The 14,579-nt window shown below is 30.4% G+C and overlaps 1 protein-coding gene and 1 long non-coding RNA gene across 3 annotated transcripts; one reads left to right on the forward strand and one right to left on the reverse strand.

Moving 5' to 3' along the window:
* Nucleotides 1-1,237: 1,237 nt before the first annotated feature.
* On the reverse strand, nucleotides 1,238-5,106 carry LOC110669009 (uncharacterized). 2 transcript variants are annotated; one of them, XM_021830449.2, is made up of 4 exons: nucleotides 4,868-5,106; nucleotides 4,378-4,485; nucleotides 2,693-2,917; nucleotides 1,238-1,765 (listed from the first exon to the last, which is right to left on the reverse strand). In XM_021830449.2, exons 3-4 carry the CDS (start codon nucleotides 2,873-2,875, stop codon nucleotides 1,466-1,468), a joined length of 483 nt encoding a protein of 160 aa, XP_021686141.2. In that variant the 5' UTR covers nucleotides 2,876-2,917; nucleotides 4,378-4,485; nucleotides 4,868-5,106; the 3' UTR covers nucleotides 1,238-1,465. The 2 variants fall into 2 exon arrangements, with proteins under 2 accessions (XP_021686141.2, XP_021686142.2); XM_021830450.2 differs by having other exon boundaries at nucleotides 4,378-4,537.
* Nucleotides 5,107-12,740: 7,634 nt separating this feature from the next.
* LOC131171894 (uncharacterized) lies at nucleotides 12,741-13,558 on the forward strand. Its single transcript, XR_009142554.1, has 2 exons — nucleotides 12,741-13,056; nucleotides 13,510-13,558. It is a non-coding gene; the product is annotated as an uncharacterized LOC131171894 (long non-coding RNA).
* The last annotated feature ends 1,021 nt before the right edge of the window (nucleotides 13,559-14,579 follow it).

Genomic DNA, 14,579 nt, shown 5'->3' on the forward strand with positions numbered 1-14,579 from the left:
ACGAATTTAATGATTATTAAATTAAATATTTATATTTTAATTTATATATTTGTTATACAAACTTTAATCAATTTCATATAAATATTTATCAATATAAATATTTTATATGTCAAGTTGAATTTATATTAAATGTATTTAATATACTTTTAATACTTTTTTATATATGTTAAAAGTTAAACATAGCAAATAGCGAAAAACACTCGATGAATAAATAAACAAATTTTTTACAAGAAAAAATTATTATTTAATTTTTATATTTTAATAAAATTAATTATTTAATATTTATTTTTTAAAAATATACTATTTACTCTATATATTTTATTTCTATTAAATTTTTTAATCCATTTATGAAATTTAATATATTTTAATATTAATCAAACTATTAATTTATCCCCCATTTTAGTAAATATAGTTAAATTAGTTAATTGATCCATATATATTAAAAATGCTACTATAAAATCTCAATATTTTGAAAACACAACAATTAAAAAAAAATTTTATAAATAAAAATAAAAATTTTACTACTTAAAAATTAAATCTAAATTTAATTTTTTTTTCTTATTCAGTTCACTAGATATCATTTTTATATCTATATCTAAATTATCACCGTATCCACTCGATGATCAGGACAACTAATTAATTTTTTCTATTTTTTCTTTATGTAAATAGCTTATATTATTTTATATTAAAAAATAAAAAATAAATAGATAATGAAAGAGAGAGGAGAGTGAATGTCAAAAAAAATAAATATAAGGAGAGAAAACTAAGATGGGCCAAAAGAGAAATAAAAAGGCAAAAACCAAGAAGTATAAAAAAATAATGAAAGAACTAAAGAGTTAAAAAAAAAACCTCAAATTACATAAATTAATTGATATATTTTTTAAAATATAAAAATTAATTAATTAATTTTACTAAAAAAAACAAAAAAAAATAATCTAAACAGAAAAATTATTGACAGATGAACTAGAGTTTAACTAATTAAAAATAAAGGAAAATTACTATTCAGTTCTTAAATTTAAAAATTAGTGTGAGCTCCTTTTTTTTATATATATAATATAGGAGTGATCAATCCAGACAGATGATCGTTTCTGCACAAAAGCAAACAGAACAGAAAGCACTGAAAGGGAGCTCAAAATAGGTACAAACATCCAATTGTTCAGTATCACTGCTTGGACTTAACGTAGCCTGTTCTGATAGAAGGATTCCATCTAATATTTGTTGTACCTTTCGCCACATATAAAATCAAGCAATCTAATGAGACTCATCTTTGATTCAATTAGCCAAATGCTGAGTCAGCACATCACCTGCACCACAATTCACAGATCTAGTACACTTAATTTATCAAAATATAGTTTCATTGCTCCCCTGCATGCAAAGCTCAAACACAGAATAAATCAGCAAAAACTAACAAAGATTCAATTAAGTCCTAATATAAAGGTGACCCAAAATCTTGTACTCCATTTACTCATTGCTCCTTCTGTTCCTCTTGGCCGTCATCGTTCTCACTGTCCACATATTCATCGTCGTCGTCGTCGTCGTCGTCATCATCTTCTTCTTCTTCTTCTTCTTCTTCTTCATCGCTCAATAAAATTTCACTGAGACCCAACTCCTCTTTGTCATTATCTTCTTCTAGAAATTCCAGCCCATCTGTTGTGTCTCGGTGTTTAACAAGAAGCCATCGCAACAGGCGGTCCTCCTTGTTTAGGTAATGCAGCTCCTTGTTGATGTTGGGTGTGGCCATCATTGTCATCTGCATGAGTTGACCCTGAACAAGTATAATAGAAACAGCAGTAAATTTCACCAATCAATTTATGTAAAAATTTCTAATGAAAGTGAAATATGTATTATTCTCCCGAGTTAATAGGAACAATCATGCAGAACAAGAATGTTCTGAGTTCATACAACCTGAACCTTGCAACTATCAATAATCCAAAAACTAAGCATCATCATTTGCTGCTTAGCCTATCTATCTAGGTCAGCTGCAGTGTAATTGCTTTTAAGAACAAGCAGCAGAATTTACCTCAATCATCCTAATGATCAGATCAAGCAGAGCTCGCTTTTTGGCAGTTGTCACAACATTTTGAATTTGAGGAAACATGAAACTTAAAAAGGAGGCCAAACATAAGTCAATTTCGCTAAGCAAGGGAGAGGGAAAACAAGGAAGGAGCTGGAAGACCTTAAAATTTGTGCCAATTATCAAGATTTTCAATTTCGCAACATTCCCTCAACATTTCATCCATCATTACTAAGATGTGACAATTTCAAAGTTGCATTTCATGGCTAACAAAAACTGAAAGCCTCTTACACGTCTGCAAAGAGTATGGTTCAATTGAATTAATTTTCCTTTTCTATTTTTTGAAAATCTTTATTTGATCCTATTCCTTACCTTACTTATTAAAAACTTTGGACCTCACACGATACCACTTTGGTTTGGTACCAATTTAACCTAGGATCTACACAGCTACACCAACACAATTCAATCTCACACCATAAAATCCTAAGCCCAAAAAGCAACCTCAAAAAAATCCATTTCCTTAATTAAAATTTAATTCTCATACTGAAACACAATTTCAAAGGAAAACTAAAACTAATCCAAAATTATGTGGGAAACTGCAATCCAAAAATTGAACATCAAAAGAATAAAGAAAGAAATGTGACTAAATTATAGCATAATACAGCAAAGAATTTTCACCTGATAATATCTTCCATCAAGCTTCTTAATACCGTAACCCAGTTGAATGGTACCAAATGATTTTATATCAGTAAGAACTCCATTTCTACCGTAAACATGTTTTCCCACTCGAGCAACCAAATCCATCAATGCTTCCTTTCTTACATGAGGTTTCAACAGAAGCATGCAATCATAAAGAGGCATTTTTTTTTCACTCTTATACTCTTCCCCAGCTGAACTGGATTACTGAAAGCATAATTCTTTATTAGATGAAACTATGTAAAACAATGATCAAAGCACACTTTTCATTCAAGTGATTCTCTTTAAAACTTCTCAATGCAGGTACACTAGAAGAAGAAGGAAGAAGTTAGAAATGAAGGTGGAACAAATTGACTAAACGAGATAACCAAGGTATAAAAAAAAGGATAAGAAAAGAAAGAAACAAAGTGGAACAAGAAAACAAAGCCACTAATGATTTACAACCAAGCACCATTTGTTGCTAATATCACACTGACAATGAAATCTAGAAATAAATAAGAATATAAAGGAAACATATGCAGAGAAAGGACAACACTGAAATAGGGCAGCAGCGTGCCAATGTTGTAATACAAGACACCCTGATCTGATTAATTTTTTATTTCAACCCTTCAGGGCTAATGGAAAAATGTTATACTTGCAATTTGTGGCACCATCTATCTTGCACTTCTCAAACTCCTTCAGTCAAGAGCTGGTTTTGTGCCACAGTTAAATGTATGCAACTGTATTAACTTACTGCCTGGCATTACTAGAACCAACCAGCTCGGCCAGCTGCAATCAGATTATGCTTTATTATTCTAGGATGTCGTGAAATCAAGCTTGAGATCACTGCAAACTCCAACATCTAGAGTTTAGGTCAAGCTCAAATCACCTAACAGAGCATGTTCACAAGTCTAACACCATTTTTGAAGGGACTAATCTTACACATCCTCAGCAACCGTATGCTTCACAAAACTAACAATATGTTTGGGAGAAAGTTTTTGAAGGTAAGATAAAGGTTTTTTAAAGTAATAGGTTTGTTTGGAATGCAGGTATTTTAAGAAAGTTAAACTCCCACTTTTTCAATCTACCAAATTGATGGGTTGGGGAGGTTTTGACTTCTACAACCTTATTTTCCCTTACTTTAAAAAACCTTCATACAATCCATCCAAACATGTTGAGAAACATACTAAATTTTCAACAAATATTTGCCTTGCAAATGATTTATGATCATTCCCTGTATAAAAATTGGCAATCCTTTGCTCATAACACTTCTTAGCTCATCAAAAGATTTTGAAGTCATCAAGCTGAATACTTGGGGGATCATTAACAAACCCAAATCAAGATTTTTTTTTTTTTAAAAAAAAAAAAAAAAAAAAAAAACTAGGGATAACAAAAAATTTTCCAATCCTATCTAGCATCTAACTATTCAAATATTAAAGCAACCATACTTTTCAATCTGCATGGAGGTCACAGGGATTAAAAGGCCCTCCTTACAGAATTTACTAATCTAATCAACTGTTGCATAACAATAAGGATGAAATGTACCCTAAAGCAAAGCTCAAATCTTTTAGAAAAACCAAAGGCGAAAAATGATTCAGGCAGCATAAACTGGCCAATCAAGCATTTCAAATCCAAGAACCATTTTTAGAACAATTTCAGTGATAAAAAAGGAAAAGGAATTCACGAACCTGAAGTCTTCGTTCACAATTCTTCAAAGCTAACTTTCTTCCTTGTTAGATACCCAAAAATGGTGACAGCCTAAGAACTCCAAACTCCAAAGATAGAGAGAGGCGGCACTGGAAAAGCAAAAGCGTCTTTTAGGTATGTTAAGGCTTTACTCTTTATAGGCTATTTAAAAAAAATTTACAGTAAACTCATTATAAAGAGTAAAGCCTCCAAATCACAATATCATAGAGTAATCAGATTTCATGGTCTTATTCAAAATTTACAGTAAAAGCACCAAACACCTTAATCTCAGAATTCCAAATAATAAAAGCACCAAACAGCTTAAAACCATAAAAAAATTTTACAGTAAACTCATTGTAAAGAGATCTAAAGTCTCCAAATAACAATATCATAGAGCAATTGGATTTCATAGTCTTATTTAAAATTTACAGTAAAAGCACCAAACACCTTAATCTCATAATTCCAAATAATAAAAGCACCAAGGTAACTAACCAGGAGCGGCGAGCTTGAGGTTGAAGGTCGTTTGTGTAGAAACGAAAGCCGAGACTGAGATGAGAGAGAGGTTGAAGGAGACACTAAAAAACTGAGATGAGATTGAGACGAGGCTGGCAATGGCGGAGGGGAAGGGCTTGCGGGTTGGGCGGCGGCTTAAGATGAGACTTGAGAGGTTGCTGGTCCAGAGAAATCGAGAGACGGCTGGGCTGAAGGAAAAGAACAAAAGAAATGAAAAAAGGGTTAGGTTTATTTGTGATCTAGCTTCTCACAACGACGTAGTTTAAGGCAAAATAGATTCTAAAAGCTAATTTTATAATAAAAAAACTTTCCAAATCACAATATTAAAACTTAGCAAAAAACTTTTTAAATCATTATATTAAAACTTCTAAAACTTATATTTATAATATAACAAGTTTTTAAATTATTTTTTACATTAGTGTATATTAATTTATTTCAATTATTTAAAAAATTAAATTCTAAATTATTTTAATTAAATAAAAATTATTAATAAATATTATATTATAATTTAACATACTATTCATCTATTATAATTTAACGTACCATTAAAAGAGTTTAGATAATTAAAAGAGAGTTTTAAATGTAGCATATAGAAAAAATGATAATACATTGAGTGAAATTGATATTTAACAATTGGAGGAGATACACATCGAAACTAATTATACATTTTAAGAGAGAGAGAGAGAGAGAAAGAGAGAGAGTGTGTTTTAAATGTTTAGATAGCTATGACAGGATTTTAAATGTAGCATATAAAGATAATAATAATACATGAATAATATATAGATATATATATAAATTAAGTAATGATATATAGAGAGAGATGATTACATAGGGAGAGAGTAATAATATACGTAATGAAATAGATATATTACGATAAGAGGGGAGATAAATGATACATATATAAATTAATTATATATTAAAATAAAGAAATTGATAGTATAAGTAATATGAGAGAAAGAGAGAAAATGTGTGTTTTAAATGTTTAGGTAGCTATGAGGGGATTTTAAATATAGCATATAAAAATAATAATAATACATGAAATAATATATATATATATATATATATATATATATATATATATATATATATAAATTAAGTAATGATATATAGTGAGAGATGATTACATAGGGAGAGAGTAACAATATACGAAATAAAATAGATATATTACGATAGGAGGGGAGAGAAACGATATATATATATAAATTAATTATATATTAAAATAAAAAAATTGATAGTATAAGTAATATGAGAGAAGATATATAGAGAGAAACAATAAAATTTTATTCATTTACTTTAATTTATGAATGTTTAAATTATATTAAATAATATCAGTAATATAAATATATATAATTTTTTTTATTTAACATTGAGAATATAAAATTTGCAAGTTTAAAAAATATATATAATATAATTTTTATATTAAAAATATGCAGAATATATATATAGATACACCCATGCGAATACAAATGTAAATAACAAATTATGAGATAAAAAGAATTAAGATAGTTATGATAAAGTTTTTATAATCAAAACTTTTTACAATTAAAACATATTTATATATATTGTTACAAGGGAATAATATATCTAAAAGATATATGTATAAAATTAATTTTTCAATTCGGTTCGATTTTAGTATGATTTTTCATAAAGAAGAACATGAATTGAATTAAAAATAGTAAATTAAATTCAGTTTGGTATAGTTCATTTTTTACACGGTTCTTTTTTGGTTTCGATTCAATACTTTGACTCGGTACGATTCTTTAATTCGATACAAATTTTTAATTTAATGTGATTCTTCAATTTAATTCAGTTCGAATCCTCCAGGCATATTTTTAGGCTGCATTATTGCTTGGTGTTTATGCTTTTCATCTTTGTTTTTATCTTTGTCCTATGTGAAGTGGTTTTGATTTAAGTTTGCTTACCATAGTTGTAGTAGCAGTAGCGACGTTCTCAAAACACAGCAAGATGGTGCATCATTTTAGCGTTTTAAAAGTTATCTCTGGAGTGCTTCTGCCGACTGCACCTTGATCGTCGACCCTTCAAGCCAAAGATACTGCCGAGCAGGGGCAGAGTATGGAAATTGAGCAAGTGGGGTCAAAAATTTTTTTTTTCTCAATTTAGAGAAAAAGAAAAATATTATATATAATAAATTACCTACTAAGAGAAAAAAATTATAATAATACATGTAAATTTTTAATGTATAATAACAATTAAATTAAAAAAAAATAATTTCATAAATTAATAAATTTCCATTACAATCTTAAATTGATAATCTCCGATTCAATTTCACAATCGAGTCATCACAATCTTCATCGTAGAAAATACCATCTTAACACCTACAGTTGCAACAAAAAAAACTCAAAGATATTATCTTAAGTGGGGTCAATTGATCCCGCTAAATATAAGCTAGATCTGCCCTTGCTGATGAGCTCTATCTTCAGTGTGCGTGTGTGTATATATATATATATATATATATATAATAAGTACGCCCAATGATTCCTTTAAAAAACTCAAAGATATTATCTTAAATGTGATGGTAATGTTCAAGAACTAATTTTAAAAAATATAAAAAGTTAAAACCATTTTATAATTTATAATCTTTTTTTTTCGATTGTTTTTTTGGTATTCACTTCATTTTTTTAAATCTTTTATGCTTTTCAATATTTGTAAATCTTATTTTTCTTTGCAATATTTTGAATTTTTAAAACAATATTAAACTAACAATATAAATTATTAAAAAACTTATATAGTTAATGAAATATCTCTTTACTTTGATCATTTGATAATTGTTTCATTAATTTGCAATTACTAATGAGTATATATATATACTCATTGTTAATCAACATTTGGCCTAACTTAAAAAAAATATACAATTTTATTTAAAAAATACAAAATATTTGAAATTTTTTTTACTTATCTTCTTTTAGATATAAGCGTGAATAAAATATTTAAAAATTGATTTTAAAATTAAAATTAATTTTATTAGATAAGTCCTAATAAAAATTGTTTTGTCACCCCTCTGATTGAAACATTAAATGTAGTCAAGTTCCCATCAGAAAATCATAATTATGTTGCAAATGGCTTGGTGATATTTGCCAGTGGTGGAATCAGATCACATCAATTTTGGTTCATATTCTGTTTTTGATGCTGATATGGTATCCAGAAACGATGCTCCCAACTCTCTCTCTTCATGTTGCCTATTGCAATATGGAACTATAGATCGCAGACAAGGCATCCGCCTCACATGCGCATAAAACTATCTTGGGCAGAAGTAGTGCGCCTAGATGAACTTGATGAGGAATTCGACACATGTAACATCCAGAAAAAAAAAAATTGATAATGGGATTTTGGCGTGTGACTGTGAGTTTCCACTGTCACAGCCACCCAATTTATTAAAAAAAAAAAAAAATGTCAAAAACGGGAGGAGGAACCCCCCCCCCCCCCATTCTCTCTTTTCTCTCCTCTCCTTCCCTCCCTTCTTTTTCTTTCTTTTTCCGGTGATCGGCCGGCGACCAGCCAAGCAGCTCCTCACCCGGCCGGTGACCCTCCGGCGACGGCAAGCGCTACCAGAAACGGCGGCAAGAGAGGGAGGAGAGAGAGAAAACGCGCGCACAGTGGGCAGCGGCTTTCCGGCGCGATTCCGGCTTCATCCGACGTCCGATTGAGGTGATTCAGGTGGCGTTGGAAAGCTTGTTCCGAGAGCTTTCTTTTGATACTAATTTTGCAGCAAATGCAGGTCGGATGAGTGAGATATGGAGGAGAGAAGTTTCGGGTTTTTCTAGCTTTTTTGTCAGATCTACGACGATCCGACCGTTGGATCGACGATCCGAGACCACCTATGGACTGAGGAAGAGGAGAGGAACATGATGGTATGATCAGATCCGGCAAATGTCACCGGCGACCGGCGGTCGGCCACCTTGCGCGGTGGTGCTGGCTGTGGCTCCGGTGGGCTATGGAGATGATTCAACTTCCAGAGCCTTCCTCATAAATTTTTGGAATTTTTGAGACACAAATAAACTTCGGGTAAGACAATTTTTATTATTTCTCTGTCTGTGGATCATAAATACAGTGTTTCTTAAACAGGAAAAATTAGAGAAAAATTCCAAGAAAAATATATGATGAAAGTAAAATTATTTGGAGATATTCTATGGTATTAGTTGAATTTTTGAGTGATTGTAGAATATTTTTGAGAAATATGGATGGATTTTAGTTAGATTTTTAGTATATGGGCATATAAGATTATTTGAAATTAAGATGTTTAAATTTTATATGATTGGTTGAAGCTTGAGGATGGAGGTTTAAATATGTGAATATTAAATTGGGTTAAATTAAGAATATGTTAGCTGTTAAAAACTTAGGAAATTGAGTAAAATTCTTGAATAAAATATTCATGGGTGATTAGAAAATTATAATTCATTTTGCCATAGCCTTATAATATTATTAAGAACCGCGGGGCAAAATTTTAGAATTTTTAGAGCTTGTTTGAGTGGATTTTTGAAAAATGTCAATTATAGGGATTAAAACGTAATTTTTAAGATTTTGAGTATTGCCTGATTTGGAGGGCCCAGGAGGGGCCATGTGATATTGATGAGATGTGATTGTGGGAATTGAGAATTTAGAAGTGTTGTTTGAGCCTTTTTGCAGGTTGGGTAGGTCCCAGGTATAGGGAAAACTCTGTCGAATTTCCGGCATGAATTAGGGTCCTATTGCCTTTATAGTTTTATCTTAACTTAGTACTAATAAATTTATAATTTAATTATTAGGTGATCGAGGTCACTATTTTACGCATCCAGACCACAATAGTCATCGATTGTCTTGTGAGTAAAATATTAATTTTAATTGTAATTTCGATATTATTATATGTTCAAGCATGCCCATGCATCACTTATATGCATATATTTATGTAGTTAAACTCTAGGCACGATTTATGTTGCATTCATAACTGTTAGCGTGCCATGGATGTTGTTGTGGTAATTTGGAGCAGTGTGCGTGCGTTGGCGTGTGTGTGATGTGGTGTGGACTATGGATAGGACGGGTAGACACGGCTTGAGATCTTCGCTAGGACCCGGTCCTTCGGGGTAGACACGACTTCAGTTCTTCGCTGGGACCCCGATTTGGTTATTAAGTGGAAGTCCGAGCTGAGTTCTTCGTTGGCACCAGGTTGGATTTAAGAGAGCTGTATAGGGGATCAGCTCCCATATATTATGATTGCTATTACTGGGTGTGTGAGTGCTCCAAATTACCTTTTTGCTGTTATGATGTGAATTTGTTGCCGATGTTGCATTTCACTCTACAGGGTGCATTAGTTTTAGATAGTTATAGAGATTATGGTTAAAATTGATATTTTACTCTCTGAGTCGAACGCTCACTCCTGTTCAATATTTTTTCAGGCCACAGGAGGAGACATTTTTCAGAATAACCTGTCCCTTCCCTCTCAGGTTATGAAAAGATTACTTAATCGTATTATTATTCTCTAAATTTGTAATTTAGGACTCCGCATGTGCTAGTAGTAGCATTAAGCCTGTCAGGGACTGTATGAATTCAAGTTTTCGTATTAATAAATGAAAAGAAAAAATGTTATGAGTTTTAAATGGTTATAAATGAGGTAACAGGATTGAGCTGGGCTCCCCTAATTTTAGTTTCTGATAATTTCTGGGCTAAGTTGGCCAAAATAAAATTATAACAGTTTAATTTAAATTATTTTTATATATGCATATTGGGCCTAAATTATGGGCCTGGTTATGGATTTGAGGAATAGTTAGGCTTACTACGGGCTTCGGGGGCTTTAAGTTGGCCCAAGTCCTAGTGCCGGTCTGGCCTATAGGTTGGATCGTGACAACACATTTCCAACTTCCGAACCCCATGATATAGTGCGAATGATGTATGATAGGCTTACAAGTGTTGCAAGCAGGATACAAACAGTAGCAAGGCGACACTGCAACACAAAGGCAGAGGGGTTGGGATCTTTGCTCAGCTGAAGAGACCTCAGAGCAAACTAGTTTATATATCATGCTTTTTGCGTAGCAATGGTGGTAAATGTAACACCATTTCGAGCGATAGCTCTGGTTACTAGTCTGTGTTATCTGTGACGCCAAAGGTTCTGAAGCAAGCTGCCTTCTATGCCCATAAATTTCTTCAAGAAATTGCCTGTCATAACAGATAACTTATCATTAAGAACTTTTCAGTTTGATACATAACTACAAGAAAATATCAGAATAGAAACCGAATTTAGAAACAGATTTATGTCGATTTATAATTTGAAACGGATTTTGAAACGGAAATTTGGTAGAACAGCTTAAATACATTAAAAACCAATTACCAACCGATTAGAAACCGAAATTAGAAAAGGAAACACGTCGGTTTCTAAATTATGAAGAACAATTTGGTGGCAAATTTAGCAATTGTTTATAAACTGATTACAAACCGATTTATGAAACCGAATAATTTTCCGTTTCTAATATTTGTCATATTAGAAACCGAATATATCGGTTCCTAATGTCTTTCACTTTAATTTAGAAACCGATTTCATTCGGTTTCAAAATGAAAGTATTATCTATTTATATTTAGAAACCGATTCGTGTCGGTTTCAATATTCATATAATTTTCATTTTATTTACTAAAAATTAAAGTCTGTATAGAAACTGATTTCTATCAGTTTCAATTTCCCTTTGTTATATTTAGAAACCGATTTATGTCGGTTTCAAAATAAATCTAATTATTAATTTTATTTATTAATTTTTAAGGATAAATTAGGAACCGATTCATATCGGTTTTTAATTACCTAAAAAATTTAGAAAACGATTTATATCGGTTTCAAAAGTAATGTAATTTCTATTTTATTTACTACATTTAAAAATAAAATAGAAACTGATTCCTTTCTGTTTTTAATTACTTAATAGATTTAGAAACTGATTGCTTTCTGTTTTAAAATTTATTTAAAACGTTAGAAACCAATTCCTGTCGGTTTCTATTTTCCTTTTTATTTTTAGAAACTGATTTATGACGGTTTCTAATTCCAAAGTTATTTAGAAACTGATTGCTTTCGGTTTCAAACATTAAATTGTTCTCTAATTATATTTATAATTTCTATATTATTTACTAAATTTTCAAAATAGAAACCAATTTTTATCGGTTTCTAATTTCTTTATTGATGCTTAGAAACCAATAGCTTTTGATTTCAAAATTTATATATTATATATTTGATTTAATAAATTTTAAAGTAAAGTTAGAAACCGATTTATGTCGGTTTCTATTTCCTCTATATTTAGAAACCGAGTTTTTTCGGTTTCAAAATCAATGAAATTTTAAAATAAATTAGGAACCGATTTATATCAATTTTTAATTCTTTTAGTTATATTTAGAAACCGATTACTTTTGGTTTCAAAAATTAAAGTGTTATCTAATTATTTTTATCTAATTTTAATTTTAATTATATAGAATTATATTAATTTTATTTTCATAAAACTATAGGGGACTATTTAATTTCAAATATATATATTATATTAATTTTTTTTCAACTATATGAATTTTTTTATACTATTCTAGAGAAATGTCTTTCATAAACTTACCCTATTAAAATAATTTAAATCAATAATTAATTATATTTTATAAAAATTAAAAAATATTTACAAATAAATACTAATTTTATACTAGCTCCATTCTATGTCAATAATTTTTAAAATTTTTTATAAGAATTAAAAAATTATTCGGCAAATATTTTTATAAAAATAATATTAAAAATTAATTAAAATTTCTTTATAATATCATTGAAATGTAAAAATATGTGAAAAAAAAATAAATACATTGAGAATAATAATAATTAAAGTAAAGTTAAAAAATAATTAATATTTTCATAATTTTTTAAAATAACAAATAAAATAGAAAAAAAAAATTTTAAATGAGAGTGCTAAATTACATAAAACTACGTAGTTTTTAGGATGGGTGAACTTAACAAACCTAAAACACTCCTCTGTTCTTCATTGCCGCCCCTTGCTTCTTAAAGTTTCGATCACTCCCAGACGCGACGCCCTCAGTTGAACGAGTGTCTTGCTGTCAAGCTAGCTGTTGCATTGCTTCACGAAGCTCATCGTTCAAATTCTGTGTATGTTTGGGGGTGTGGCGATTGGAGAATAGTGTTGTGGTGAAAAACCTTGTAGGTGATTCCATAGGTAATTGGACAAATTCTTCAATTTTTGTTTTTCTGGGGATGTGTTGTTACTTGGGTCTAGCAGATTGCTTTGATTTTTTTTTTTTCTAGTTATCCAAATACATGATTAAATTATGTCCATCCCCTTTCTGATTTCTTATTGGGTAAAATTTACTGATATTTATGATTTTGACATAATATTATCGTTTTCTTTTTATTTGTAGCTTATTTGATGCGAATTTGATGTACTTATAGTTTAGGGCACTTTTATATAAGTATAGTCGCTAACTACCAGCATGATGTTGGCTGTGATCATGACAGTGCAACTGAAAGTTTGCTTTAGGGTACATCAGATTTTTTATTTATTTTTTTCTTATGAAATAAGTGTTCAAAATGTAAATAAGTAGTGTTTTGAATAAGATTATGGTTTTTGCAATGATTGCATTCAGATCATTTAGTTTTTTGCTGCTATCAGGTATTGCATTCCAGGCTACAAAAATTAGGATCTCTAGAGAAGCATAAGGTTTACCTTTGCCTCAGCACCCTTTTGTGCAATTTTAATAAGCTTGCATTTATAGAAGTGTTCATGCTAACTGGAAAATGTAGAAACATTAAAGGGGAGCTGTAGTAATGGGCCAACTTTAGGTTTAAATCTCACTAACAAAATTAAATTTAAAAGATTAGAGGAGATAAATTGCATCTTTTATTGAAAACAGAAAAGTTAGAACTCCTTTTTTTCCCATTTTAATTTTGGACACATTCTGCATTCATTTTAGTTATCAGAGCCTTTAGTCTCTGTACATAACAGGTGTACGTGTACCAGAATGACTAATGAGAGAGAGAGAGAGAGAGAGAGAGAGAGAGAGAGAGAGAGAGGGAGAATCCTAATATTTCCGGGGTTGTTGCTGCTGTTGTTAAAGCAGCTGTTATAATTATGATCACTATTGATAGTAGTAATTTTTTGTGCATTTAGTTTGCCATTATGCATAAAGAATATGCTTTGGTGCTTCTTTTTTGTCCTGTATTGAACAATACAATTACAGTGGTGGAATAATTACGTTTGATGAATTGCATAAAGACCTTGCAATTGGTTTGGCATCCTCTGCAATAAGGCAGGAAGTGTCACCAATATAAGCCTTAAAGATTCTGGTCTGAAAGGTATGCTTCAGAGTTTCAGTTTTCCATCCTTTCCCAATCTTGTCTGCTGTAACCTTATATAGTCCTATTGGTTATATTGCTTAATGCATTAGTTTGTGGAGTGTTAGTTTAATAGTGACAAAAGTGGAGTAGGATCTCTGTAAAACAATGGCTAGAACTTGTTCACCAGTTACCCATGTCCATTGTTTCTGCACCTTATTTACCAAATATCATTGTGATATTTTGTGGAGCTTGGCATTTTCTCTAAATTTACAAATTTAATGAAAGCTTGTTTGCCTCTTGAGGCCTTTCAATTGCTTTTTCTTTTTGCAAAGTTTAAATTTATTTCTTTGTTGTAAATTGTAAAATACAATTTGTAATATTTAGGTAAAAGCATGTAATGTATAG

The sequence above is a fragment of the Hevea brasiliensis genome, chromosome 13, assembly GCF_030052815.1.
Source record: "Hevea brasiliensis isolate MT/VB/25A 57/8 chromosome 13, ASM3005281v1, whole genome shotgun sequence".
Classification (NCBI taxonomy): Eukaryota; Viridiplantae; Streptophyta; class Magnoliopsida; order Malpighiales; family Euphorbiaceae; genus Hevea; species Hevea brasiliensis.

Bases quoted from the DNA above. Each gene is read 5' to 3' on its own strand.
- LOC110669009 (XM_021830449.2), bottom strand. From the start codon at position 2,875: ATGCCTCTTTATGATTGCATGCTTCTGTTGAAACCTCATGTAAGAAAG. The intron at 1,766-2,692 runs GTGAAAATTCTT...ATACTTGTTCAG, and splicing joins TTGATGGAAGATATTATCAG to GGTCAACTCATGCAGATGAC.